The sequence below is a fragment of the Glycine max genome, chromosome 10 (assembly GCF_000004515.6).
Source record: "Glycine max cultivar Williams 82 chromosome 10, Glycine_max_v4.0, whole genome shotgun sequence".
Lineage (NCBI taxonomy): Eukaryota > Viridiplantae > Streptophyta > Magnoliopsida > Fabales > Fabaceae > Glycine > Glycine max.
In genome coordinates, this window is record NC_038246.2 from 5,206,791 (window position 1) to 5,231,197 (window position 24,407).

General features: G+C 30.2%; 3 protein-coding genes across 5 annotated transcripts; 1 reads left to right on the top strand and 2 right to left on the bottom strand.

Moving 5' to 3' along the window:
* Positions 1–755: 755 nt before the first annotated feature.
* On the top strand, positions 756–1,617 carry LOC100779699 (transcription factor TCP11). The gene has a single exon (XM_003536953.4). The coding sequence runs from the start codon at positions 832–834 to the stop codon at positions 1,402–1,404; it is 573 nt and encodes a 190-aa protein (XP_003537001.1). The 5' UTR covers positions 756–831; the 3' UTR covers positions 1,405–1,617.
* A 4,013-nt stretch (positions 1,618–5,630) lies between these two features.
* Positions 5,631–12,291, bottom strand: LOC100814098 (OVARIAN TUMOR DOMAIN-containing deubiquitinating enzyme 12). 3 transcript variants are annotated; one of them, XM_006588732.4, is made up of 11 exons: positions 12,197–12,291; positions 9,553–9,969; positions 9,296–9,453; positions 8,684–8,757; positions 8,391–8,445; positions 8,180–8,254; positions 7,994–8,067; positions 7,846–7,894; positions 6,907–6,991; positions 6,420–6,476; positions 5,631–5,923 (listed from the first exon to the last, which is right to left on the bottom strand). In XM_006588732.4, the coding sequence occupies exons 2-11, from the start codon at positions 9,872–9,874 to the stop codon at positions 5,862–5,864; spliced, it is 1,011 nt and encodes a 336-aa protein (XP_006588795.1). In that variant the 5' UTR covers positions 9,875–9,969; positions 12,197–12,291; the 3' UTR covers positions 5,631–5,861. The 3 variants fall into 3 exon arrangements, with proteins under 3 accessions (XP_006588795.1, XP_006588794.1, XP_003535167.1); XM_006588731.4 differs by having other exon boundaries at positions 12,068–12,203; XM_003535119.5 differs by having other exon boundaries at positions 11,885–12,199.
* Positions 12,292–18,685: 6,394 nt separating this feature from the next.
* On the bottom strand, positions 18,686–23,119 carry LOC100817276 (serine/threonine-protein kinase PCRK1). Its single transcript, XM_041006351.1, has 5 exons — positions 22,599–23,119; positions 21,697–22,098; positions 20,743–21,003; positions 20,399–20,521; positions 18,686–19,683 (listed from the first exon to the last, which is right to left on the bottom strand). Exons 2-5 carry the CDS (start codon positions 22,075–22,077, stop codon positions 19,153–19,155), a joined length of 1,296 nt encoding a protein of 431 aa, XP_040862285.1. The 5' UTR covers positions 22,078–22,098; positions 22,599–23,119; the 3' UTR covers positions 18,686–19,152.
* Positions 23,120–24,407: the final 1,288 nt, after the last annotated feature.

A 24,407-nucleotide genomic window follows, 5' to 3' on the forward strand; every position in this document is an offset into this window, starting at 1 on the left:
ATTTCATCTTTTAGAAAAATTCCAATAATAAATATTAATCATTTTTAATTATTTCAAAATGCATACTTATATACACATAATAAAAAGATAAAACAATAAAACATTAAAAATATTTATGACAGTATAAAAATTATTCAATATTTATCCATTTGTATTAGAAAAATTATTTAATGGTCACTTATTATTGATTGAGAAATGTTATATCTTATTACAAATCTTCATGTTACTTTATAAAGGAATTATTAAATGATAAAAATAATATATTTAATATTCAAAAAAAATATAAATTCATACTTATCATGTAAACAAATATCCCATGAAATATTTAGAATTATTTTAAGTTAAATAGTTATGCACTTGAATTGTAAAAAAATATTATTAAATAATTAAAATTATTTATAATATGAGTTTTCAAATAATTAATATAAAATTTTTCAAATTTTATATATGATAATTTATAATTAAATAAAAATATAAAAATTAATATAGATGATAATGATTTATATCTCTTAAATTAAAAAAAATTATTTCGTATTAATGTCAGACAGTAAAAGAAATAAAAGAATTAAACTGTTGTATATTATTAATGTATAAAATATTTTATCTTATTCTTTTTATTAATTATGGATTTGGGTTACAAAGTGGGGACATTCAACATTGGGGAGTGGGGTGCGAAGATTTGAAAACGCAAAAGTGAAGGCCCACTCACTTCAAATCCACGCCACTATTACTATAAAACCCCTCACTCTCTCACTCCATCATCACTCTCCCTTGTGGGGTCACAATTTCAACAATCAAAACCCTAAATTCCCAAATTCACCAAACCCTACAATGACCTCACAAGTTGTCCTACACAACAATTTCGAAACCCAACCCTCCGTCACCGTCACCACCGCCACCAACACCGAGTCTCCACCCACCGCGCCACCGTCACTCGCCGTCGTCAAGAGACCCTCCACCAAGGACCGCCACACCAAGGTAAACGGCCGCGGCCGCCGCATCCGCATGCCACCGCTCTGCGCCGCGCGCATTTTCCAGCTCACGCGCGAGCTCGGCCACCGCTCCGACGGCGAGACGATCGAGTGGCTCCTCCGCCACGCCGAGCCCTCCATCATCGCCGCCACCGGCTCCGGCACCGTCCCCGCCGCCCCCGTCTCCTCCGTTGCGCCCTCCGCTCCCTCCTCCGAGCCCATGGTCGCCTGCCCCGTCACGGCGGTTGGCGCTCAGGGAATGTTCGCCATGGCGCCGCCGCAGCCGCAGCCGAATTGCCGACTCGACCTCTCTCCGCCGGCGGGGTTGGAATTCGCGGTGAATGGTTACCGGCACATGCCGTTCACGGCGCTGCTGTTGCAGCCGGCGACGGCGGAGGATAATCAGAACGACGAGTCTCTCGGCGAACAATGATAGCGGTTCGAACCATTGAAAGCTTTATTTTTTTAATTTTAATTTTAATTTTATTGATTTTAGGGTTAGTTTTTAGTTTTGCTTGAAATCAATGTGGGTGTGTGTGTTTGGTTACATTTACAAGTGATTTTGTTCTGTGATAGAAAGAACAAGGTCAAATGAAACAGTTATGTAAATTACTATTAGAAACCGTATGAATGTGAATTACTATAATATATTTGGACCTTTTTTGTTTGGCGGTTTAATGTGTATAAAATTTGGATTCGGATTTGAATTTGATGGTCATTGGGAGTATATAGGATAAGACGAGCATTTTTTTCGTCGTGTGAAAACTCGAATGATGAATGGTTTTGCCCAAAAGTTTTATGATGATTTTTTAGGGGTGTAAATGTGTGATCGTGTTTCTCTGTTGGCAAACGTGGTTGAGTGTTTTTCAATTTTGTTGTGTTTCTGTGATAAGTCCACCATACCGTAGCATTCGTCTAATTTTGGGTAAAAGTTTAGGAGAGTTTTTGGGCAATTGATATTGGTAGATTGAAATTGTATAGACATGATAAAAAGGGGTTTGGATGCAGTGAAATGGTAGTCTCTAACATGTAAACTAATGTTTAAATTCACAATAGTAAAAGTGTTTGCCTTTACACTTTGTTTGATAGGAAGAAAAGAAATAAGATATATATAAGTGAGAAATAGAATAGATTTAGGTGTTTGGACTTTGGATTACAAGAGAAATAGAGGTGGACAATCTCAAATAGCTAGATAAATAATGAGGACACAACTGGGGACCTGAAGACAAGATTCAAGTATGCCAAAACAAAACCAAGTAGATTTGGCTTGAGTGCCTCAAAGAGACTATTGATGGATGAGAAGGACTTGAATCAGTATGTTTCCATGCTGAAGATGAAGGCTAAGGAGCTCCTTCGTGCATCAAAGTTTGGATAAGAAGAAAAATAAGTCAAAGGTTGATTCTGGCAAGATAACTTCATCAAAAGTGTTGTGGAGAACAAAAAACCAAACACAGAAGAATCAAATATTAATATGGATAATCTATCAAGGAAAGCCAAGAGAAGGCGACATTTCAAGCCAAGAGAAGGCGACATTTCAAGTTATCACAATCGAGGCCTAAAGCATATGGAAAGATACCCTCAAAATCGAAGCAAGGAGGAAAGCACTGAAAGCTATTAATTATTTTATGAAGGTAATTACTTCACTGTTAAGTTAATTTGAACTAGTTATGTAAAAATAGGCAAAATTATAAATGTCTATTTGTCTCAGAATTCAATTTTGGTCCACCTATAATTTAATTTACGAATTTAGTTTTCAGTTTTTTGTAATTCTGTTAATGTCGTACATTTAAATAATGTTAACCTCCAATAAAATTATGACACACGACAGTTAACGTTTAATAGAAACATAACATGTAACGGTCAACATTGACAAGTAACGATTAATGTATAATTTCAAAGATAAAGACTGAAATAACGAAATTACAAAAATGTATGATTTAATATAGTAAAACATTTTCTTTCTGCTTAACAAAGACAATTTATTTTAACTTAATATGATTATATTCAGCCACAATAAAGTGATATTGGATTAAGTTTATTTATTTATTTTGGAAAAAGAATTGTCTACCTCCCCCTCCACAACCTTGCCTGCTTGTAACTTTTTTTGGTGTTTTGCATAAGGATTGGAGCTTAATATTGCAAAATACTACTGTATGGTGGATGTTTTGGCCAAGTGTTTTTATGGAGAAGTTTTGTTTGTCTTTGTGTTTTCTCCAAATGATTAGAGTCTATGGAATTTGTCAGTACAAAACTGTCAATTGGACCAGCAATTCAGTTTTGACCAAGTTGTGTTTTCATTATTGCATCTAAAATTGTGCTTTAATATTTGTCCGTCTTGCTGATTAACAAGTTATTTTTGATTGAAAACAAGTTGCAACTGTTTCTATAACTTCATTGGACCCAATTGATCTTGCCATACATACTAGGCATAGGATCCCAACTTCATTGAGCCGTGACATACATGTCACACTATCATGTGATCCATCACATCAGCATATCAATAGCACTTTATCACTAGCATATCACATCAACATTTTTTTGTTAAAATTACTTAATTTTAAAAACTTAAAAACCAAATGTGTAATAAAAAAAAATTCAAAAATCAAAATTGTACATGGACCAAAAGTGAATTTAAGTTTGTATTTAATGATTCAAACAATTATTTTTTTTTCAAAAATTAAAACTCACCTTCAAAATGCTTATTTACATACAAGTTTTTTTTTTCTACCATAACCCATTAATGGTCAATTGGTCTAGTTTGTCAAAATTGTGTCAAAATTAAAATTAGATGAATCCTAATTTGTTTTCAAAGTTTATACTGCTAATTCCTCAAACTACGGGCCTGCTTGTAACAATTTTTCATTAAAAAAATCCACACGTGTTTTAACTTTTCTAAATAATCAAAAACAAAAAATGATTAGAATATAAAACTATTTCAAATAATTTCTCATAAACACCAAGATATTGGTGGAGTAAATCGAAACACAATCTCACATTTGAAAGGTCACAAGTTCGAGCTTGCAATTGTTTCTGGACTTGGTTAAATCATTTAAATTAAGTTTAAAGGTAACATTTATCTCTTAAAGTTTGTCTCAATTTTGATTTTATTTATTACATTTTTTATATATAATTTAGTTTATATAATTTTAGAGTTTTATGATTATGCATGGATAATATTATTTTATATTATTATTACAAATCACTGTAGATATAACTTTTAAAATATATTATAAAAGTTAACATATCATTAATGATAATCTATAATTAAATAATGATGTAATTTTACATTATAACTTTTTTTTTTCTCAATTTTAAAACTACTATAAATTAGTCTCTAGTAAGGGTATGTTTGGCCCAACTTTTTTATACTTAAAAGTTACTTTTAAATTTAAACTGTAAATACGAACTTAAAAAAATAAGTAAAAGTTGTTTGTTAATTTTTATTTATTTTAACTTAAAAACTCCTTTTAAATTAAAAGTTGGTTGATAATTTTTTTAAAAGATTTAGTTTTATTTAAAAATAATTATTTCTTCCAATGAAAAAGTATATTTATAATGTCAAAATATTGTGTAAAAATAATTTAATTTACATAAACTTATTTTGTTGATATTGAAAAGCATTAATTTAAAGCAATAATTTATGGAAATGTAAAATTTGATCTTTTATATATGGGTTTGCTAACATACTCTTATGTCAGTATTTTAGTAACCTATACCAAATTATTTGGATCAAAAACTTATTTTTTTTACAATAAATTTATTTTCAAACAATATGATAATTTAATATTTATATTTTTAAAATTTATTTAGTTTTTTTACCCCACTCATTCTCTCTCCTCTCTCTAATCCCTGTACCATTTTTACCTAATCAGTGAGGACCATAAATATAAACATTAAATTAATATATTGTCTCAAAATAAATTTATTATCACAAAAAAGAAGTAATTGAACTTTTGATTCAAATAATTTGGTGCAGGTTGATAAAATACTCCTACATGATAATATGTTAGCAAACCCCTTTATATATATGTGTGTGTGAACGTGTGTTCTTTACTGGCGTTGAAATTAGTCCACATTACAGGAATTTGAAGTTTTATTAAGAGGTGAAAAAGTGGTATACTTGAGAATCAAATGTGCATCCTCTAATAAGTTAGCGAAAAGTCAAATAAAGCTACTGGATTGAGCTTTTTTTACGATACTTTTTTTTTTTTCATTTTTTCTTTGTTAAAAATAAGTTCTTTTTTTTTTCAAGAGCTTTTACTAAAATGTGTTTGGCCCAACTTTTACTTATAAGGAGAAATTAAGCTAAAAAAAAAGCTGGGCCAAACACACCCTAAGTACCAGAAATAAAATGTAAGCTTGATGACAAGGATCAATTCTTAACAAGTTTAAAATTATAGGAACTTAAAACCAAACCTTTCAAGTATAAGAACAATATTAAATATGAAAGAAATTATAAGCATTAAAAACATATTTAAACTTTTAAATTGTGAAATAATTGTCATGTTCAAAATCAGTCCGAGCACAGGTACTCGTTATTTCAACCTAACAAACTTTACTGGATAGTACAGCACTAATATAACCTGGTGAATCAAGAAACAAACTAGATAAATTGTTATACTTAAACCCTTTATGTATAAAATGTCATTGGGATGTAGCTATTTGTAATTGATAAAAAGGAAAATCAAATCATTCATACAAAAATAAAAGAAATGGGAATATAAAAATTAAGGGCTATTCTATAGCACCCCAAAGGTTTGGTATCCCTGCTAAGTTGAAGGCATCCTTATTGGCTGTTGGCTGACTCTTGGATGAATTTTGATACACAGTCCAAAATGCAGAGGCACCAAATTTTTGGATACATGTTCAGGTTATATGTCAGCCACACTATTAATGCTTAGTCCCAAAGCTCCACCACTTTTTCTTCTTTCTTGACTCACTTGAAGGTATATCTGGATCAATAGGTTAATAATGTATATATGATAAACCAACTCCATACCATATATTTGGAAAATAATAAGGCTAAAATAAAATTTTGGTCCCTTGTCTGAATTTTTGGTTTCAGTTTGGTCCCTTAATGTGTTTCTGCTAGATCAAGTTTAGTCCTTTCATCAATTGATCACACTAATTTGGTGAACTCAGTAACACAAAACAAACTGTGAAAGATGTCACGTGAGCCAAAATTAATAGTTAGTGCCAAAAACTAACAAAAGGACCAATTTGGTCTAACAAACTTTAAAAGACCAAAATAAAACTTTTTTTAACTTAGAGGACCAAACTGAAACAAAAAATACAAATAAGGGACCAAAATTATGTTTTAGCCTAAATAAACATCTAAGTGCTAACACAGGATTTGTCAAATATATTAACTTCCAACCAAAGCATTCAAACTATGGGTGAGCTTGTTTCAAACTGATTCAAGCTAAATATAAAAATTCATAAAATTACCTCCTTGAGGATAGATGGAGTTGTAATGCACCTCTGCCCAAAAACTAAGGAAAATCACTGCCATAGAAATACAAAATCAATGCAAGTTGATTATATGTGATTGATGAATGATGAACAATGAAAAAATGGTTGTAAAGCAATCAAAAATAAAATGCCAAAGCCATCAATGGTTCACAAATTCATAGATTTAGTATAACACAGAATATTGATCCTGACACACAAATCAAACTTTATCCAACCAATTTCCATAATTAGGTTTCCAGATAACAGATATTGAAGTTACAGTATTGTTCATTAGCATCTTGTGAATGAAGGCACCAAAGCTTATAAATGAATGTCAAATTAACTAAGGAACAATTGAGAAAGATTTCAAGAAACAATGTGATGTGAACAGAGTTAACTAAGGAAACAAAAGTTTGAAGAGAAAATGAGACAAAAATAAAAAATAAAAATTTAGAACAGATAAACAGAATGAAGAAGATCTTACCTCCTTTTGGCTTCTCAAAATGAGGAAGTATCTCTATGCAACAGGTGTCCTTGAAAGAAGTTATCACAAATATTCTCACACCATACTGGAGAAAAAAGGAAAACAATTTCAGAGGTATCAGTCATAAATAAAAAGACATCATTTCATTGTCATTTTCAGATATTTTATTATTGCTATAAACTAAAAATGACATCATCTTAGGCATAATTAAATAGGAAAAGAGGGTCAACAGAATTAAATCGGATAAATTATGCCTGAAATTTTTGATACATGGATTCATCAAATTTAAATCAACACTTTCTTTTAAAGGATCACAACCCTGCATTAAAGACTATTTATTAACAGTTTAGTGCCTGTGATAATAATAAAATGTTAGGTAATGTGTTTTTAGACCTTGGGATTTGGAATAAAGAAGGAAAAGGAAAAGCCAAAAGCTCCTAAATAAAACTAAATTTTCTAAAGCTCTTTTTTTTTATAAAAAAAAATTTATTCATTAAAAACTTTTTTAGAAACATTTTAAAATTATATTTGGTCTAAGTTCTCCCTTTAATGAGAAGAGAAGCTTAAAATATGTTATGCCAAACATTACCTAACTGGCTAACTGTGACAATTGAAAATATTCCAACATCAATAAGGCAATAAATGGTCCATTTTGTAGGCACAACAGTTTGGTTGTTAACAGCCAAATTAATATATAGGATATTTTCTAGAAAAATTAGAAGTAACCACTGTAACAAAATAATTGTTAAGCAAAAAGCAAACTACCAAATTTGAAATTTGCAAACCACATATTGTCAAAATCAAATGGTCACCTTACTGATTCATTATTTCTCTAGAAGTTTGGCAAAATAAAAAATGTCTCACAGCAAATGGAAGAACAATGAAAAATATTCAAACAAAGTTCAACAGAAGATAAATAGTAAGTTGCATGACTTATACCGAATCTGCAGCTGCTTGAAGGGTGACATGATCCCCCCATTCACCACTCCTAGTTTCATTGACAGTGAAAACAAAAGAAGCTATTAATTTGCTCAATAGAAGTTTTACATATGGATAGATAGAAAGAAATAAGAGTGCAGATTATTACTTAGACATCTTCTCCAAATATTCGTCATATTCCATGGGAACATATCCCTCATAAATCTCTGGATGAGACTTCAGCTGGTTAAAAACACCATTCAACAATCTGAATCCAAGAATAATTCAAAAAGAAAAAAAGCATTGCAGACATTAAAATTTAGACAAGCATAATTCACTACACTAGATTACAAACCTGGTTCACAACTTGTCGTCTCACATATTTGTGGTGATCAGGTGTGTTATACAATTGATCAGACAACGCACGAAACTGGAGAGGAATAAAAATAAAGAATTGATACTTATATTAAATATGGAAACTAACAACTTAAAACTGATGAATGCTACCATGCACATGTTGATAAAAAAAAAGAATCGGAGAGAAATGCAAATTAAAAGCAACAAACCTGACAATTACCATCACCTTGTACCATATGCTCCACAAAGTCATATAACTGCAATCTGGTTGAAAACATAGGCGGCTTAATTTGGCATGTTGAGTGTAAGACCAATAAAAGAAAATGTACATGAAATAAATTATTCTAAAAATTATGAATGAACAAAAAAAACACTCAATGAAGCCCATTCGTTTCCCTAGTTTCACTGTAATTGCAATTATTAAATTACTGGCCAATAAAACATGCATCACGACAACATTTTGTTAGTTTCTCACCAAGGAGGAATAATGCTTATGACTTACCTATCCAGAAGCCTTTGATGATCTGAAGAGGCTTCATCTATAGAAGGAATTTCTCCATTGATTTTTGGAACATGCTACAAAAGAGGGTAACAACCTATTTTTAGGCACGAAAAATCATACAATTGATCAAAAGATAAGAACTTTCTAAAACCATACTACATGGCCTGGGCAGTAGGATGAAAACAAAGAGATAAAATTCATCATAACAAAAACAAAAATAACAGCATCTAGCACTTCTAAAACTCATTTTTTACTTCCCACCCCCTCCCCCAAAACTGACCACCATGTATCAGAGTAGAAGATTCAAACCAGAAGTTGCTTCATTCATCATTGTGTATGAAAACTTGTGGACTGCAGGATTAAATCTTCAGTAGTTCACAATTAAAATTTTAAAAAAATCATGACTTACTAGTTACTATAAATACCAATTAATGTAATGAGTAGAAAACATAGGTCAGAGAGAAGTTTATAACCATAAGTTGACAAAAATATCAAATTGGAACATAATAAATAAGCTATTTCGTACTTAAATGACCATAAAGGGTGCAAAGTATATATATTGAAGGGATGATCCAAAAATAAATTGACAGAAGCAAAAGAGGTTAAACATACAGGAGTCGGAACCATCTGGCTCAATCTCCTCCCTATTTCATCGTCAAGTGGATAGTTGTCTGTAAGCTCCAATGAGCTTTCCTCTGGCTCACAGGGACTGCAACATGAAGAACTAGAAGGTTCTATGTCACCAACTCCGTTGTAAGCATAATCATGACCTGAATACAAAAGAAATCTGATTGAACTAACCAAATTCATGCAAAAAAGATAATTATAAACTAAAAGCAATCACAGAAACTTTGAGCCTTAAATGATACCTGAACAATAGTTCATCATCGATGTATTATTCCAATCATATGTAGGCTCAGAAGCATGGAACTGTTCTTCATCTGTCTGTGAATATCCTGAACACTCAGCAATATCTAGCCGGGAAAATTCTTCTTGAAGAGCCCGTGCAATGATCTCATCATTTTGTATTTGGTTACTTTCAGTATCATAATGGTTATGGTAGTAGTGTCCATTATAGACATCACCGGTATCATGTTGAATTATGTCACTGTAGTATCCAGGACTATAAGCAGGGTCACTGAAAAGATTAATACCCCACTGCACAACATCTGGATGCTCATATAACCCCATCTTTAAGTATTAAATTTGACTAAAAATCTGAAAGTCTTCTTCCAGATAATGTTGAAATGATTTCACACCAGCTAAAATAAACGTGCCTAAATAAGCTGTACATTAACAGATTGGACATTTATCAGTGATTAAGACAATGATATGCTAAATCAAGAACAAATAATAGCATTGAATACATCAGACCAGGCATTGTGTGTCTAATTAAACTGAATCATTAAAGATCTAAAATAGAGGTGTCATGCAAATCTGAGAATTAGATCCTAAAAAATAGACGGGTTTAAGTATAACAATTAATAAAAAAAAAAAAAAACTGCTACTTGCCACTCTAGTATAATTTATATAACTTTATCAGAATTGTTCACAACAAATTTGACAAGTAAATTTTACTGTATACATTATCATGGCCTATAGTTGATATTTGATACTAGAAGATTTTTTGCTTTCCAGTCAGTGCTTTCACAATAGCAACAACAGCCAAACCCTCTTCCACTAAGTAGGGTTGATTACATGGATAAATCAGTGTCATTAGATTTTTTCAAAAACACAATTTCACCAAAACCATTGAAGTATATTATGTTCCTGCACATTAAAATTTGACTAGTTGAATTTTTCTAAATGCAGCCACAAACACAACTACGTGGTCTAGCATGACTGGCCAAAGACTACCTTTCAGTTTCAGATACAAAAACTATACGAACTTAAGCTAATCTTCACCTAAGTAATAACACACCCTCATTGATAGGCTAATATGATGTTAATTATTTGAATATCAAAAGTAAATGAGACTGATTTCAACACTATCCAATGTTATGAAAGGAAATGTCTACTTTGGTCTCATTTCCAGAGAACAAAATAAAATCACTCTCCTCAATGGCTCTGATAAGAAGAAAGAGTGATTTGGCACACAATATCATGATTTGGGGAGGATTTGAGCATATCAAATGTAGACAGCCTTGGTCCCATTGAGTGAGCAGAGAGGCTGTTTCCACAACTAGGCCAATGACTGCCAGGTCAAGAGGCAGTAGATTTGACCTGCGGTGCAAGGGCTCAAAACCCTCTAGGAACACCTACGGGTGAGGTTAAAGTCAACACCTAAGTAGAGATTAGTCTCACGAGTCACACTAAAAGGATGTGAGGAATCTTCATGTTCTTAACAAAAAATAAAGTAGCAATCTTTTCATTGCACAAGTCTCCCTCTTGAAAGTAAAAGGGAGTAGGGGATCCAGCTCCTCTAAAGTGAGCAATTCACTTTAGAGGATTATGTAAATTATCTCAGTTGTTGATGAGAAAATCAATGGTTGCTATTACGTGCACACACAACAAATCATAGACGTGTTGGAATATTAGTATATTATCCTTTGATTTTCTCATCAACGACTAAGATCACTTACTTTACCTATTCTCACTTTAGAGGAGTCAAATCCAAGGGAATAACAAAAGCAAGAGCCATCAAGCATCTACTTCTTCCTTATTGTTAATTGAGATCAAACAACTGTTAGTATTACCCTCTATGGTCTTCTTCTTAGTCCTGCTTCAACATAAAAAAAATCACAACCACTCTGAACCTATTATTACCTGGATCCTCATTAACTAACTATGGGCTATAAAAAAGGACATGCACAAAACTATGTCTATGATTCTATTCCCCACAACTTTAGTGTCAGACAAAAACAATATGCGGAGTTACATATCACATATGCAAGTTCAACAGTTGTTGAAAAACAAACAAGAGACGAACCATAATTGAAAATCCAAAGCATCCTAAAACAATAGATATTTTTTTAATTCACAACAAGCCAACAAAAAAAAAAATCACTCCATCACACCCCTGGAGATCATTACTTAACACCAATCCAAAACAAACCCAGAAACGCTCGAAAGAAAAAGTTTCCAACTTGGAATACAACATACTACCAAATGATCCAACACTTGAAAAAAAAAACAGAAATTGAACAGCACAACGAATTAACAAAACAAAACATCAAAGTTAAATAAATAAAAACACCCCACCTCGGATTCAGCACCAACTCAATTGAGACAATACTCAAGAGACACAGCAACAGCAACAACAGCAATAGCGAAAACAAAGCGAGGTACGAATGCAATAGAAAATAGATGAGGATGAAGCATTGAATTGAATACTTATGGTAAGAAAATAGGACGAAAAAAGGTGCAGTTCACGCGTTTATATACAGTTTGCCACGGAGTTAAAGGTCGAACATCTTCTGCCACTGCTGCTGCTTCATTTTTGAAGCACTGGGCGGCATTTTTTAATCTTTAATCCCGAATTTTTCGTCAAAATCTAAATCATAAATTGCTTACCCATTTGGCCATTCGTCATGATTTTATCAAAAAGATTAAATTTTGGTATCCATGGCCGTTGATTAAGGTTTGGGAATATGGTGTACAGAGAGAGTTGAACGGACGGTTCAGATTTGGTTGCTGAGTGAAGAAGGTATCAGAACCAACGTCTCTGATTGGACCAGGATTGTCATTAATTTCTCTCTCTCTCTCTTCCTTAATGAATTTAATTTTTTTAGTTGAATATTAATATTAGAGTATTTAATTTGCATGTACCGTTAGTCAAACAATTTAATTTCTATGCACAGTAAAATTAATTAGAATTTATTGTTGAGAGATGTTTTTTTAAAGATAGTATTACATCCGTAGTGTGATATTTAATTTTTTAATATATCATTAGTTATTTTTTTCTACCAATACTCCTAATAAATATTGTTTTAATTTTTAAATTTAATATTAACATTATTCTCTTACATTTATTTGATGAGTTAATTTTGTAAAATTAACATTATTTTTCATCTATTTATTAGGTTTTTTATCTATATAAAATAATCAAAGATGATACTTATTTAATTAAGATGATACTTATTTTAAGACTAATGGAGTGATTATTATATAAATTCATAATTTATAAAAAGTAAATAATTACAAATTATATCTTTCCTGTATTGTAATTATACTACATTATTTTTATCTTTTTTCATCAAATTTTCATTAAATATTTAATAAATTTTATTGATATCATATTGGTTGGTGACGTGATAATTAACATATTATTTAATAAAAGGTTTTGTTAATTAGTGTTTTAGTGATATTAGTTAAAGAATTAAAAAGAAAAAATATTAATGTGTAAATTATGAGAGGTTAAGTGAACTCATGGGATTATAATTTTTTATCTTCTAGTAAAAAAATCTATTTTTAATTCCTTAACTTGTGCTTTAAGACACCTATTAACATTTATCTTTAATAAATATGCTAGTGTGATTTAATTGTATTTTTAGTTTCTCATTAAAAGGATAAAAATATAACTAAGTCATGTTAATATGTATGTCTAAGAACAAGCAGTCATACACATCATCATTTAGTGTTACTTATTAGTAATTTTTTTTAAATAATGACAAAAGATTAATAAAGGAATCAAAATTAGATAATTGTAAATATGAAAGACTTTTGTATGACAAAAATAAATATGAAAGACTTAATTTACATAATTAGAATAAAAATAGTATAATTATAAGATGTAAAAAGTACAATTAAGACAAAAATGAATCAATATATATTTGTTGCATAGATCACAATTAATCTTTATTAGAGATAATCATAAAAATAAAGTTGTTCGGTTAATAAAATATAATTATATATATAGGACTTTAATTTGGGATTCTTATTAAACTAGAAAAATCCCCCACAAGTTAATCCACACACTAGTGAAAATAAATTAATATACAAGAGTAGATTTATTTTGAAAAAAAAATACTCTAAATTCCATTTTTTTTCTTCGTCGAGCAAAATAATTTTAGGTAAAATTACGATGTTAACTAACTTGAACTCATATCATTATAGAAAAATTTAATATTTAACTTGAAATATATCATATTTTAGATTAAAATTAGTTGAAAAGAATTTACTTAAATAAAACTTAGCATTTTTTAGTTACAATCTAACTCGTTTCTTTTAATGAATTTATTTTGTGACTTTATTAAAAATATAAATTATCTTATTTCGTTCTTTATATTTATTCTTTATTACTTCTTTTTTTAATTTGAATCAAAAAAATTATATGATAGAAAAGAGATGAGAAAAAATATTTTAGATTAATTCCGAATTGATAAATTTAAATAACATTAGAATAACAGAGTATAATTTAAATATTAAGACTACAAAAAAGTTAAATTGATAAATTAATTTCATAAATATATCTACATAAACCAATATCTATACGAGTGATATGGTAAACTCATAAATAAAATTACACATGTACAAAATTTGGATTAGTTTTTACAATTATATCTCAAATTCAATAACGAAATTTGGGTTTTCTCAAATTCTAGCTTCGTTTTTGTTAGTAAATTATATATATCTATATCTATATCTATATCTATATATATATATATATATATTATTCAGCTTTACAAATTATATTAAATTAAATATTTTATGAATATTTTTATTTATTTCACACTAGTAGAGTAATTTTTTCACTATGAATATATTCCCATATTTAAATCTGGATAAAGGTGGCATTTTTTTTCTTCCATATTTCTTTGTATAAAATTATACTGAAGTTTGATTTTGATTTTCTTATTTGCGTATTTAATATTTCATTTAAACTTTTTATTTAAATAATCAATATATCAATATATTAATTTAACAATATATAATTATTAACAATACAGACTCCTCTAAAAAAACAATACAAAAATTTATAGGTTAGTTTTATATTAATTTCTAAAATTAATATTTATTTATTTCATAGAAGGTTAACTTTCCGTCAAAAAAGCAGCACATGCGTTCCTCCAATTAGACATCTTATCATGCCATGTTACGTAACTTGGTATGTAAGTTACACTTGGTACGTATCATAATAACTTGTTTTTTTAATTATATTTATTTTTAAATTTTAACCCTGTATCTTTACAAATATTGTTATATAATTAATCCTTTAAATAGTGTTATATAAGTAAGAACAACAATTATTTTTTTTATAAAAATATTCAAACAATGATTTCTTATATGCAAGTATTATTTAGAATAAAGAAACAATTTTCTTGAAAAATATTATTCAATATACTTTTTTTAAAATGTCTCTACGGACACTGGACACTTGAATAATTTTTCTTTCTATTTTTAATATATAACAGTGAACATATATCAATTTACTAATTAGTCATTAAGAATCACTAATAATTTTAAATTAGTATTTAAAATATTAATTAAAAAAGTTTTGGTATATTTACTCTATTACTTATTTAAAATTGCACAATAAATATTTTAATTATTAGCTTTATATAAATATTAGGAATCTTTTGACTATTTAAATATATTTGTCAGACTCAATTTAAATTATTCAGATTCTAAGGTTAGTTTCCATTACGAAAGGTCTAAATGAAGAAAAAAAAAACATATAAATTTTTAAGTCACATGCTCATAGTCTTATAAAATATATAGGAAAAAATAGTTATGTAAATAGTGTTTTCATTTTTTTTAATGGACGAGATTCTTTGTATTTATGGCGAGGTCTGCATTGGCGAGTAGTAAATACCCACTATCAAATACTTTATTCGTTTTCTGTCATCAATCAATTAATAAGTTGATTTCTTTTTTAAAATTCTAGTCTAGATCTCAAGGATTTTGATTTCTATCATCACGTACGGTCGTGTACTTATATTATTTATACTATTCATTCATATAATATTTTTTATTTTATTCACATCAATTATTTTATTTTCCATTCTTCTTTCTCCTTTTCGTATATATTTTTAAATGACTACAATTTTTTTCTTTTTAAATTGTTTGTGTGCATATCCCTATCCAGTCACAATCAATCAATTAGTATTTTCCTCCTCTCTACGCCACTGCTTCTCCACCTTCATTATAAAATTATCTCATATTTTCAAACCCTCAAATCATTCAAAGGAAAATGGCGTCGTTCATCCAATAAAATTAAACTAATGCGTGTGCTCTTAACGTCAGAGTTGATGTTTCGTAACCTATCTTGAAAATAATACATGTTCAGATATACGCCAAGAATGACAAATTATACTGTATGTTTGCACTATATATCAAAGGAGGTATGCATACATAACATAAACAAGTTAGGTATACACACACACACACAAGAAGTTGGATGAGTGGAGTTTCAACTTTTAATACACTTATTTGTAAATGTGAGATTTTTTTGGGTACATGACATCATCAGTCCCTTTTTATTTTATAAATACAAAAGAAAATATGTGTGTGGTGTGTCTATATATGATGAGAAAATAAGTATTATCAATCAATTAATAAATATGCATACATCTTTTAATGAAAATTTAAATATTGTGATAGGAAAGGCCCAAAAGATAGAAAATTATATAAGTGGTTAAAATATTTTATTGGCTGTAGTTAAATAATTGTATCATAATTTTTATTTTATTTATACTTAAAATAATATCACGTTGACACTTGAATAATTATTATTCATTGATTAACATTTCTTAGGATTATATAACTGTATCCTTCTTTATCATCAATCAATAAAAAAATATCAATCTCTTATTTTATCTTCTCTCTTAGTTTTGTTAATGGTAGTTTCTTAGTTTAAAGAAAATAATTTTCATATTTTTGTAAAGAAAACAATTTCTATGACGGTTTTTAATAAAATAATTTCTAATGGTTGTTGATAAAACAATTTTTATTTTTTTAAGAAAATAATTTCTAAAGAAATTTTACTTTTAAGATGGTTTTAGAATTGCCGTAAAACATTTTTTCATGACAGTAGTTTTAACCATGATGGAAGATCGTCATAAAAAATTTCTTAGAACCGTTATAAAAAATATTTATTTTAATAGTTTCGTACGGTAAAATAATTTTAGCTTTCTATCATATTGCTTCATCAAATTGTGAAGGACTAGTTCCTCCCACTAAATACAACTCTATTATATTTATATACCACGAAACAAAGATATTATCACAAAATTTAAAAGTGAAGAGTTATTACGTTAACAATACCTTTATAATTTATATTATAGATATAAGAAAACAAATATTCTAAGAAACTCTACTCGTTTAATAAAAACATATTAAATATTCTTTCATTAATATCCAAGGTACACGTTAACAATACCCTCTAAGATAAGAGCAATGGTATTTTTTACGAAAATAAACTACTCCGAATTGCAAAAAAAAAACTAAAGTGAATGGTTCTGATTTTTTATAATGAAAATATTGGTTAAAATAAATTTGACGAAAAACACGAAATAATGTTTATTTATCTTTTCGAACCTTTCCTGTAAGTTATTCTTCGTAATATTCAGCATTTTCCTTAAAATAAAAATACACGTCTCTTAATCACTAAGCAAACCTCCTTAATTTTAGCTCATCCAAAAATAAATTAGAAGACTCCTTAATTTGTCTTCAATATTTTAATAAGAGAATTTTTGATAGACTAATAATGCTAATTTATGTTTGATTCCTTCAAGGGTGGGCTTATTTTTAGTGAGAAAATAAAATAATAATAATTATCGGAACGAATTAAAAGAACCATTAAATGCTTGATTTGTCGTATATACATGGTATATGTCGTGTCCAACTACTATATTTTTTTTCCTTAATTTAGATATCCAACTACTATTTTCTAAAGGAAAAAGTTACATTCTTGTATATACGATGTTGATAGTAGTATTATAAACCTCACATTTTTTTTCCCAAAGCCAGATTATCCGCTATTTTACAATCGAACATGGTACATGCATATACTAGGTAGTATTATATAGCTATACATTTTTCAAAGTGAACAGATATATCCACCCAACAATTAAAAATTTAAAACACCGAGAGCATGTGATGGTGGGTCAGAGACTCATTCAACGCTCTATGTGCCCCAAATTGTGTGATCTGTATCTCTTTTGGTAATTAGTAAAATCAAAAGAGGAATCATTATTTACATGCTATTACTTTCTACACTTTCGTGTTGCTTCCTGCATTTTTTGGAATATTTTTTAACATTCCAAAATGATTATTTCAGAAGTTAAAAAAGAAGTGCATTTCAGAATGAAAAAAAAAAAAATACCGGAAATAACATGAGAAGTGCAGGAAATAATAGTCTTATTTACAACTCTCCTCAGTTCTCTATACATAATTTATTCAGTTAAGAGTATTTTTTATTCAATAAATATTTATATAAAAAGGATATAAAATAAATAATAGATGTTCATCATTTGTTAAATTAAGTTTTTTTTAAGTGTAGTAGGCTACCTTAGTCCAAAGCCTTGGATTAGTCCAAATTATAATTATTGGCTGAAGTCAATACCACTCAGATTCATATTCAAGAATCCTAAAATACACCTATGTAGAGTGAATCATGCATTGGTCTGGTGTAAAATTATATTGTGGCTACCCAATAGTAGGCCTAATATTACCTCTTAAAGGCCTTGAGTCCTATGTCATGGAATCCAAACCTATTTCAAACTCCTATAAATACAAGTAACATCACTATAGTAAGTGTTGATAAAAAAAAAAAAAAACTATAGTAGGTAAGCATTTTATTACACACTAGTGATATCATTGTTGATTTGGGCATTGAAGTGTATTTTACATGTACTTATCCCTCGTTCATGGTATCTTATTCTTGTCGGAGAGTTGCACCATATAAAGTGCACTTTCAACTACACATCTTATTGTTGGTCAAAGTCAATAGTCCTACCTTAAACACATCAAATTAGATTAGCATCAGATTTAATTTCTTCTAATAAAATATGATATAATTATTTTTCTTTAATAAAAGTATAATCATGGTATAGATTTAAGTAATGAAATTGCATCATGTATATTTATAAAAAGAAATGTGAATATAAAGATATAGAATTTACAACTGAAGTATTTTACATCCATTAAAGTGATTAATTTTCCCTTTTCTGTATTGTGGTTTGTGGGTTCTGTATGCTCTAGAGCAGCTAGATGCATCAGGCTCATCAACATAGCTAGCATATCAAAGAAATCCAGCCTCTACCTTGAAATGCACAATTCATTCCTTTTACTTACTTGAATAATACATCCCTCAAATTTTCATTAAATAGCTTGATAAGCAAGAAAGCACCCCTAAGTAGCACAACCAATTTATACACTTTGTTATGGGAGATGAAGAGGTTTGGCATTTCCTTTTTGTGACAACAATAGCATTAACATGAGCTGCTCTTTGTGGCTTCCAAGTATGGCAATAATAGATGATTCTTGTCATAAATAAACTTTGCCTCCAATTCAGTGCCTTGACCAGTTTAAACTTTAAAGCTACAACAATCTAATGCTCTTAAAAGCTTTGGCCTCCCCATCCTTAACCAATTGCAATCTGGATTTTGATCCATGGTTACTTTTTTGTTCTTTACTTTAGTACCCTGAGAAGCTTCTGCTGAGGCAGCTACACTCTTCAAGGGTGGCTGTTGATTAGTACTCACTGTAGACTCCACAACCTGAGTCACCATTTCCAACACTTCACTCATCTTCGGGCGATTCTTTGGGTTTTTGACCAAGCATCTGTTAGCTATTATAGCAAGTTTTTGTGCTGACTTCAAGATGTGTTTTCTCTCAAGTCTTGGATCCAATATTAGTTGAAATTTCCTTCTATCTGAAAGGTATGGCCTTACCCATTCCAACAGCTTCTGCTCACCCTTGGGGCGATTTCGATCAATAGGATGCCGGCCAGTGATGAGTTCATAAAGGAAGACACCATAGCTCCATACATCAATCTTTGACGTGAGACGTCCAGTTTGAACATATTCTGGAGCTGCATAACCCATTGTTCCTACGACCTGATGAATGTACCAGCCATATGAACATAAGTTGTATTTTGATTCACTGGATTCCAGCTATAAATAGCTGTTTACTGTGTTTGGATAGTATGACCATGATGTATCACGTATGTTTTTAACTATAAAAGGGCAATTTTATCCATCAATATAACCATGTTAAAATGACAATAGTCAAACAGAAAATAGAGTAATTATTTTTGAGTGATGTTATATCCTCATATAATATCGTATTGATTCTCCTATAGTTGTAAGATATTATAGAAGGATCTAGAATTATTCATTGGCACAAAAAATGAATTTATATTTTAACATAATTTTTTTCCCCAAAGGCACCAAGAGAGAGAGGCCTTATGATTTCCAGAACTAAGGAGAAGCTAAATGATTTTAGTTTCTCCAAAAAGCTAATTTTAACTTATGGAAAAAGCTTATTTTATTTTTCTTCTTATTTCTTTTTATCTCTTACGAAGAAACTTATCCAAACTTGGCCTAAATCATGATTCATATGATGACATTTTTTTTTATAAGCCATATGCTGACATATTTGGCATGACCATTTTTACTCTCAGCCACCTAAAATCATTAGCATGCCTCACTGATGCCTATAGATTCATGTCTCTATTCTAATATGCAAAATTCCTCTCTTGCATATTAAATCTCTGCATTTGTGAACAGTGGATTAATATATGAAATCTGAGATCAATAAACATGGCCATACCGCTGTTGAGACATGAGTCAACCCATCAGATGGTCCCAATCTAGCTAGCCCGAAGTCTGACAGCTTTGCATTCCACTGCTCGTCCAGAAGGATATTTGAAGATTTGAAATCTCTGAAAATTATCTAAAACCCAACCCAACACATAGTTAGCACAGCAATAACAAACTGCACAACATGTTTAAATAGCAAACAAAGTAGTTTCAAAAGAAGTCCAATTTAGCTACTTACAGCTTCCTTAATTTTTTTTCTTTTGGAATGTCTAAATGGGATCAAAACAAGTTTCTACTTTCTACACAAGGCTTTACCTAATTGAGAAGGAAATTAGCTATACAGTATGTCTATACCTGAAAATCCATTTCCTCATGCAGGTATGCTAAGCCACGAGCCGCATCTTGGGCTGTTTTCAACCTCCTATTCCATGGGAGAGGATTTTCTGATCGTGGTGATAAATGGTGTTCCACACTTCTGTTAGGCATATATTCATAAATCAGAAGCCGCTGGATTCCTCTTTCATCATCATCAGCACAGTATCCCACTAGTTTCACCAGATTGGGATGCTCCACAATACCCAGAACATTCACTTCTGTCACCCATTCCTTATGCCCCTGTATTCAGAAAGTAACACACATTGTAATGTAGAGTAAAAAGTACACAAAAGCAATCAGAGAACCTTACTTTACATCAAAACTTGAAGTATCCGGAGATAAATGCTCATTATTACAACTTCTAATCGTCTTTAATTGAAGTAATTCATGTGACAATTCAATTATCAAGCTTTACAACATCACTCTTATTACCACTAGCATTATGATATTTTGTTGGAAATACCACCTAAATTATGATCACCCCTAGATAGGTGTGTGTTGAAAGTCTCACATGACTATATGACTAATAGTCCTGAGCAAAATGGGAACATGTTGAAGTCTCATTGTATAGAGATAGTGTCAAGATAAACTATATAAATGGGAAACAATCCTTATCTTAAAAACCGATTTTGTAGGATTGAGTTAGACTCATAACTTATTTTCTGACATATTTAAAAACATAAAAGTATGCAATATGATATTTAAACACATACTACACAATGAAACCAAATAATGTATACACGCATGACTAGGCCTTATTATATTTTACTATGATTCCTCCTTACACTGCAGAAGCAACAAATCTGTATAACTAGTACTAGAACGGAAAAATCCATTAAAAAATAAACTATTGGTTCTAAGCCATCTCTACCAATGAATCAACAATTCAAAATATTTCAAGAGGACAACATAGAAGGCAAAACAAAACCTTGCCTGAATTCCTCGTCTACCAAGTTGTTTAACTGCAACTTCAATTTTTGTGGAAGGATCATCTACACTCTTGATCAACCCCTTGTAGACACATCCGAACCCCCCTTCTCCAAGCATGACAGAGCGACTAAAACTCTTTGTGGCTGTTTTCAGTTCAGATACAGTAAATACTCTAAGGTTGCTGGGTCTTTGGGACAAACTGGGAAAAGAACTTCTCCTAAGGGAGTCTGTGCTGTTGTCTGAGGCATCCATAGAGTTCAATTCAGAACCAGATCTTCTCATTTCAGCCTCAACATAAGTAGAACTGTTGAACCGGCTCAATATTGACTGCAAGCTCTTGTGACCATCCTTCTTCTCTCCAAAGTAGAATGAAAAACACTTCATTGCAACCTGACTTGAACTAGACTGCATTTTCACGAAATTTAAGAACAAATTAAGAAACATAGACTCATTGAAAAGTAAAATGGCATCTAAATTGAAGGTCATACATGATGTTCTAGCGTGTTTGATTTCACATTCCAGATGTGGTTTTCCACGTTTACTAAGAAGCTAATAGTTATTTATAACTTCCACATCCCGCACACGATTTTTTTACTTCTCAACAAGTTTCCAAACACGCACATGCTTTCCTAATTCTTCACCAATTCAGAAAGGAAAAACCCATTTGGAGCCTCACCCCTCCATCCCCCTCCCAACAACTCTACTTTTATGACACAGAATTTGGCAACAGAAACTATATGCTGTGGAAAATAAAATTCACTAATTCAGAATGGCACGTGTCTCCAAATTCAAAAGAGGGGATGCAAGGAAAATAGAAACCTTTATATACCTTTTAACTCAATTCATTTGGGATCAATTGCAGGCCTTATTTGTTTCCAAAGCAAAAAATAAATACTAAAACTCACCTCAAGTTCAAACAGATATAGTTTGATCCCAAAAAGCCTCAGCTTCTCTTAGCTCAACAAAACCAAAAATCCCATTTTTCTCTTCTGTTTTTGTACCCAGATTCTGAGAAGAGAAGACCCACCACCACTTAAGCCATTGCATAAAAAAAGAGAACAAAGAGAAAGACTTCAATAGAGGTCTCTGCACGGCTTGTTGCAGCAGGGTCAGCTCACCAACCAAATTGGAAAAGAAAATCAAGCAAACAAAAACAACCTTAATTGGGTAGTACAATTTGATATCTCTATAGACTATAGTAGTAGTATAATTTAAGATCCAAAAAAACTGTGTAGTGTGAACGTCTATTCCGGGTTTGAGAGACCAAGTAATAAAGAAAAGAAAAAAAGAAACAAAGAAACAAACACAACCAGGAAATGTTGTTACTTGTTCTTGTTGTTGTTGTAATGGGCAAGAAGCATAATTGAGCTAAGTCAAGTCAAGGTGGTACACACGCAGCCTTGTCTCTTCTCTTTTTTTTATCTTTTGGGTGATTTCACAAATACGTAGGTAGAGTTAGTTAAATTGTAGATGTAGATAGAATAAGTCAAATACGACACAGATTTTGAACGTGGTACGTTACAGTGTAAACTGTAAAGTTAAATTGTGTAAAGGATACGAATTTTGCACATTGTACGTGGTGGTTGGTTGCTTTTCTTTTTTCTTTTTCTTTATTTTTTTTTTTTCCTTTTTTACCTTAAAGGAAGTCGGATAATCATGATTGATTCCAATGAAGGATTACATTTTGTTTGGTTGATCATTGTCATATAAATTTCTTAAAAATATAAGTAAAATAATATATTTGTTATAACCTTTAACTATTTATCTCATTAAATAATTTAATTAGATTAATCATTAATGTGATATTTTTAGTGTAATTAAACTTCTTTTAGCTTTCAGTTTTCATTTAAAAAAAATAAAAAAATGAGAGTAAAAATATGCTAGATTAAAATTTAAAAAATTGAAAATATTTTAAAAAATAAGTTTAAAATTGAAAATAGTAAATCAATATTTTCTGTGTTTATTGAAGAAGTAAAAACATGACGAAAACACGATAAATATTTGTTTTCTAAATCAAAATAAATATGCTTTCTAAATTTTAAAATTTTGAAAATAAAAGTTATTTTTCAGAAAATAAAAAAAAGTAAATACTTAAATTAAGTATCACCTTAGATTTTCAGCTTTTCTCATGAGAATATTTTCATAGGAAATTTGGTCAAAAACATTTCCAAAAACATGTGAAAGTTATTTTTTAAAAATCAATCAAACATTTTCAACTTAAAATTCCTCAGAAACTAAAAATTTTGTTTGTATTAACTCGAAATAAAAAAGTAAGAGGAGAGGGTGTTGCAGGTAAAAAAAAGAAAGTAGGAGGAACATGAGTGCTTTCACTGCTTTGTATCAAAGGGATCCTAAGGACCTTCGTGGATGATACGGAGTGTTGACCGTTGACTGGGTCAGTATGGATTGTGATTTGTGAAGGGTGGTGAATCAATTGTTTTGCCTTTGGAATTTCGTTATCAATAGTGAATTTGAGTTAATTATTTGTTTGGGATTGTTGCGATAGATTCCACTTTCCACAAAATAATCCGGTGCTTAATTGATTACTTGAAGTGTTTGGTAAAGTTTTTTTCTTTTTAGGGTTAGTGTTTGGTAAGTTTTTTTTTTTTTTTGTTGATATTGAAGTTTTGGGAGCTACCATATAATCCTATATGACTTTATTGGCAAATAATATTTATCAAATAAATTGAAATTAAAATAGATACAATGTCATG